Source organism: Gossypium arboreum, chromosome 9, assembly GCF_025698485.1.
Source record: "Gossypium arboreum isolate Shixiya-1 chromosome 9, ASM2569848v2, whole genome shotgun sequence".
NCBI lineage: Eukaryota > Viridiplantae > Streptophyta > Magnoliopsida > Malvales > Malvaceae > Gossypium > Gossypium arboreum.
In genome coordinates, this window is record NC_069078.1 from 46359277 (window position 1) to 46365244 (window position 5968).

At 29.0% G+C, this 5968-nt stretch overlaps 1 protein-coding gene across 1 annotated transcript; it reads left to right on the forward strand.

Moving 5' to 3' along the window:
- Nucleotides 1-3593: 3593 nt before the first annotated feature.
- LOC108455211 (cytochrome P450 CYP736A12-like) lies at nt 3594-4935 on the forward strand. Its single transcript, XM_017753799.1, has 3 exons — nt 3594-3793; nt 3839-4076; nt 4660-4935. The coding sequence occupies exons 1-3, from the start codon at nt 3594-3596 to the stop codon at nt 4933-4935; spliced, it is 714 nt and encodes a 237-aa protein (XP_017609288.1).
- The last annotated feature ends 1033 nt before the right edge of the window (nt 4936-5968 follow it).

Here is a 5968-nt window from a genome sequence, read left to right on the forward strand (position 1 = left end):
AAAAACCGAAGAAAAATACGAAGACATAAAAGTACAAATATTTTATGAATAAATATTTTAAACTTTTTGCAAAAGATTATATATTCCTTTTCTTTTAGTGAAAGATAAATTGTGAACAACTTTTTCTTCTTCTTTTAATTATTATATCTTAAAAACAAAACATAACATGTTCAAAAAGTAAAATAAATAAATTTAGTTGCATGTCCGCCATAAGGAAAATAAATAAATTTTATATATTTATAGAGCTGGAAAAATAGAGTTGAGCTCGAGAAGGGTTCAGATTATAATAGATTTTAGCTTAAGAAAGTTTGATCTTGAAAAAAATTAAGTTAAATAGAATTTGAGCTTGAGAAAAACTTTGAGTTTATAGGAATTCGAATTTGAAATCAATATAGTCCGAATTCGGGATAAATCTAACTCAAAATTCAAATTCATAACTAAACAATTATAATACATATTAATAATTAATATATTTTATGTTATTACTTAAAATAAAATAATAAAAAATAATAATTCTTTATTTTATTAAAATTTATTCATAGGCATCACATATTTATATTGAAATTCTATTGAAAAGGTAATTGATAATAATTTTTATGTTAAATTATAAATCGAAACAATTTTTAAAATATTAATTTAATATAAAATATTTTTAATTTTATAACTATATGTATAACAAATACTAGAAATTTTATCACACATATGTGTGTGAAATTCACGTATTTAAAACACAAATGTGTGTTTAAAAAGAAACAATAAAACTATGATTTGGAACTAATTAATAATAACATATGAATTATGCACAATATTAAAATAAAAACTTAGATTAAATTGTGAGTAAAATAAAATTTAAACACAAAAACACATCAGATTAAGAATACTATATGAATACAATTGTTTATCAATATTTTGTCATCAATCATGAGTTTGTGTTGTGTTCATTTATGGCACTAACCCAATCAACAGCATTATAGATATACACAAATATATAAAACTTAGAATACAAATATACTTGTTAAAGTTTCAAATAAAAACTAAAATTGCTTTAGTTCAAACCATAAATGAAATTTTTTATATGTATGGTGTCCCTAGTTCAAATATCATTATGGATAAATTTTATTAATTTATAAAAATATAAAAATGAAAATACCCGTATAATCATATAACTTACTTTTCAAATGAAATGATCTTTTAGTGATTCCCTAACTAAGTTGAGACCTATTGATGGGTAATACCAACTCAGTCAAATGCTTAATAAATAGTATAGATATATACAACTAATGAGATAATAAATTGTGCACTAAAACATATAAAAATATTAAAATGAAGCTTTAGTTTAGTGGTAAATTTAAGATTTTATTAATCTAATTGGTTTGAGTTCAAATCCCATCATATGTATATTTTATTGGTTTTATTAAAATAAAAAGACTAAACTACCCTTAAATAATACAACTTATTTTAATTTCAGAATGATATTTTATAATTTACAGAATCGAAGTGAGACCTAGTTGATGGGTGACATCAACTCAGTAAAAACTTAATAAATAATTAGATATAAAATTAATAACTATTAAAATTTATAGTGTATAACTATTACTAAAACTATTAATACATATATAATTAATATTATATTCCATGATATAGCATTACATAATATAGTAGAATGACTAACATTTAAATGTACAAAACTATAGAGAATTAGTGCATATTTCAACTAGCATAATAATACATAATAATATATTATAATAATTAATATATTATGTATTACTATACTATTATGGTATGTGATCAAGTAGTATATAATAAAATAATATATTTTATAAGTATTATATATATATATATATATAACTATTATTATATTATAGATTATAATAAAAGGTATAGCATCAATAGTTATATTATTAAAATACATGTTTACAATTATAACTAACAATACATAAAATATTATTAAAAATTTAATATTTTAATAAAATATTATCTTTATTGAATTTGATTTTGATTTGGGGTTTAACTTTTACAAATTATATTTGAGTATTTTGTTTAATTTCTTTTTATTTTGGACTTTAGATTTGGGCTATAATTAGTTTAATAACGTGTATATTATTTGGATTTGGGCTTAGTATAATATATTTGCATTTTGGAATAAATATTTTTGATTAATTGGAATAAATATTTTAAAATATGAGCATTAGTTTTATAATTTAATAAGAAAGATAAAAAGTTATTCAATCATCAATATAATATAATAATAAACAATAAAATATATTTTCAATAATTCATATAGTATCATTGATAATAAATTTTACAAACAATAACACTTTAATTATTTTATATAAAAAACTCTATTAAATATATAAAATTTATGCTTTTTATAAGATAAATTTGGATTGCATTGCCATCGTATAAAAGTAAAATGAATTATTACCTTGAAATTAAAATATTTATCACTGATAAAATTCAAAACAATTTTAATTCATTAGAGTCTGCTTAGTTCAATTTAAGCTCGAATCTAAAAAATCTGAGCCTGTAGTAGATCATACACTCGAACTGATTCGAGCCCAAAAAATTCGAGTTCGAATAAATCCTAGTTTGAAGTAAACTCAATTTGAACTTGTATGAGTCTACCCGTTTGCCAACTCTATATATTTCTAACAGGAGTAGGGGAGAGCCAAAAGGGAAGTTAATTCCCTACCCCAAGTCGCTCGGCCAAATGGCCATTTTCATTTTTTCCCTGCTTTCTCCCTAAATCAAACTAAATTCCAATACTTGATTCTTGTACTATACTTTAGATTTCATTTTAGCTCATCTACTGAAAATTGGGTAAATTAGCGATCTAAAATGAAAGTGCAAAATATGATATGGCGTGTACAATTAACATCATTAGAGATTTAATGTTTAAGTGATTAAAATGAAAACACCCTAAAAATTAGGTGACCAGCTAGATAGTTTACCCAAATTATTTTAAAAACCATAAAATTATAAAAATATTATAAATATTATAAAACTATAAAATTATATTAAAAATAAAAATACTTACCCACTAAAATCTAATGGTTATAAGATTTATAAAAAATTTGACCCATATACTTTTATTTGGTCGGTATTGTTATTTTTAATAAAATATTTATGATTTTAAAAATTTTATAACCTTTTAATTTTATTTATGATCTTTTAATAACTTTTAAATTTTATAACTAATAGAATTAAAAAATAAATTTAAATCTTTAATATTTAATTTATAAGGGACATATCCAATTAGGTAATAAAATAACAATATAAAACTTACGAGTCCCACCTCTCAAGCCCCACAACATAGCAATATAAAGCTTACCACACTCCCTTCTCTCAACTCCCATCGTCTTTTTTCTGGAGCTATAATGGCATCTTCAATCCCAACATATGCCTTTCTCTTAGCTTTCTTCACAACTCTGATTTCTTTCTTTTTCATCACCTCGCGGCCAAAACAGAAGTTTAAAAATGGAAAGAAGCTTCCCCCTAGACCCAAGACCCTATCAATTATCGACAACCTCTACATGCTAGGCCAGCTCCCACACCGAAGCCTTAGCAACTTAGCAAGAAAATATGGGTCAATAATGTCAATAAAGCTAGGCAATGTCCCAACAATTGTGGTGTCATCACCTGAAGCGGTAAAGCTATTTTTAGAGACCCACAATGTTGTTTTCGCCAGTAGGCCAAAACTCCAATTTGCTGATTACATCTCCTATTGTAACAAAGGCTTGGTTTTTGCACCATACGGGTCATACTGGCGCACAATGAGGAAATGGTGCACACTGTAACTTCTTAGTTCATCGAAAGTAGAATTGTTTGAGCCGATTAGGAGGAAGGAGGTGGAGTCATTGGTGGATCGAATAAAGAGGGCAGCGACAAGTGGCCAAGTGGTGGATCTTAGTGCTAAGGCAATTGAATTGATGGAGAATATCATGTATAGAATGATCATAGGCCGAAGTAAAGATGTTAAATTCGACTTGAAACCACTTATTCAAGAGAGCCTCAAGTTATCGAGACATTTCAACATAGCAGATTATGTGACGTTCCTTGTTCCATTTGATCTTCAGGTATATCTATTGATTTATCTTCTATATGTATACCATAATTTTCATCTTGTAGATTATCACATTAAAATTAAAATTGAAGGTCAAGTTCTATATAGTTTCAGAGAAGTTAATTTTTCCTTAATTGATTAGCCACTGTTGAAAGATGGCAACTACAACAGCAATATGCAAGCTACCATGTAACCATGCATGAGCAACAAGTGACCAAGCAATGGAATAGCAACATGCTTTTGTCTACTATGTAATTCGAGTGATTAGTTCATGTGATAGTTGACTTTTGTTATTTTTATTGCAACTTTTGTATTTTCTAAGGATTAGTTAGATACTTAATTGATTTGGTAGCTTTTATGTACTCATTATACTGATTTAACAGCTTAGTTACTTGCACAAGCAAGTTTTTATTTCACCCAATGTAACTTAACTATTTACGTTAATGTAATGTTACTTATTAAAGTAATGAGAGTTGCCAACTTGTTCTCTCAATTGTTCATTCGATTTGCTTTTGTTTTTTGAGCTTTCAAAACACAAAAATTTCTTTGTTTTGTTTTGTTGATCATTTGACTAAAACTTAACAAATGGTATCAAGAGCCTATTGCCTTTGAGGGTCTTGGTTGTGCATTGTTTTATGACTGACTCGTGTTTGAAAGAAGAGAAGCAGGAGCTATTTTTGTTGGTTTATTTGGTTGCTGCAAAGATGAGCTTTTCACCACCTCCTTCACCTATTTTTGTTGGTGAAAACTACAACATTTGGGCTGTGAAAATGAAGAAATACCTACAGGCACATGACCTATGGAATATTATTCAAAATGACACAAAGCCACCTCCCTTGAGAGCAAATCCAACCATAGCTCAGATCGGGTAGTATAATGAAGACTGTGCTAAGAAGCATAAGGCCATGTCATGCCTTCAAAGTGGAGTTACGGATGTGATTTTCATAAGGATAATGGTCTGTGACACTCTAAAATAGGCCTGGGACAAACTCAAAGAGGAGTTTCAAGGGTTAGACAAGACCAAGCAGTAGAAACTGATCAACTTGAAAAGGGACTTTGAGAATTTGAGAATGAAGGAGTCAGAAACCATCTAGCAGTATGCTGACAGGATCATGGCCACAGTTAACAACATAAGGCTGCTTGGAGATGAGTTTAGTGACAAGTTGAGAAAGTTATAACAACCTTACCAGAGAAGTATGAGTCAAAAAAATTTTCTTTGGAGGACTCGAGGGACCTTTCAGCCATTCCCTTGACAGAGCTGATAAATGCTCTCTATGCACAAGAGCAAAGAAGAGGAAACAGAATGGAGGAGCACTCTGAGGGAGCTTTTCAGTCCAGAGGTAGAGAAAGCTCGAGCTCGAGCTCAAGCTCAATTTTCAAAGGCAAGAAACCCTGGACAGAAAAGAAAGAGAAAGGCAAGAAAGATGCTGCCAAGAAGAAGTTTCTACCTTGTGCTCATTGCAAGAAGACTACTTACCCTGAAAAATACTGTTGGTACAGGCCAGACATTCAGTGTAGAGGCTGCAAACAGCTTGGCCATATTGAAAAAATGTGCAAAAACAAGCCAAAAGCACAATCACAACATCAAAATCAAGCTCAGGCTGCTGAGGATGTTAAAGCAGAGGAAGAGCATGCCTTCACAGCCTCTTATTTTGCAAGCTCGAGCAAGGTCAACAAGATGTGGCTAATTGATAGTGGCTGTACTCACCACATGGATTTAGACAAAAACATGTTCAAGGAGCTAGACATTACCTTTGTGTCCAAAGTCAGAATTTGGGAATGGCGAGCTCCTCGAGGCCAAAGGCAAGGGCAAGGGCAAGGCTGTGATTGGCACCAACCCAGGTAACAAAACCATTTTTGAAGTTTTTTATCTTCCTAACATTGACTAAAATTTGCTAAGTGTTG

Coding starts and splice junctions, on each gene's coding strand:
- LOC108455211 (XM_017753799.1), top strand. CDS start 3,594: ATGTCAATAAAGCTAGGCAATGTCCCAACAATTGTGGTGTCATCACCT. Junction 3,794..3,838: donor ATGAGGAAATGGTGCACACT/GTAACTTCTTAG, acceptor TGAGCCGATTAG/GAGGAAGGAGGTGGAGTCAT. Junction 4,077..4,659: donor TTGTTCCATTTGATCTTCAG/GTATATCTATTG, acceptor AATGGTATCAAG/AGCCTATTGCCTTTGAGGGT.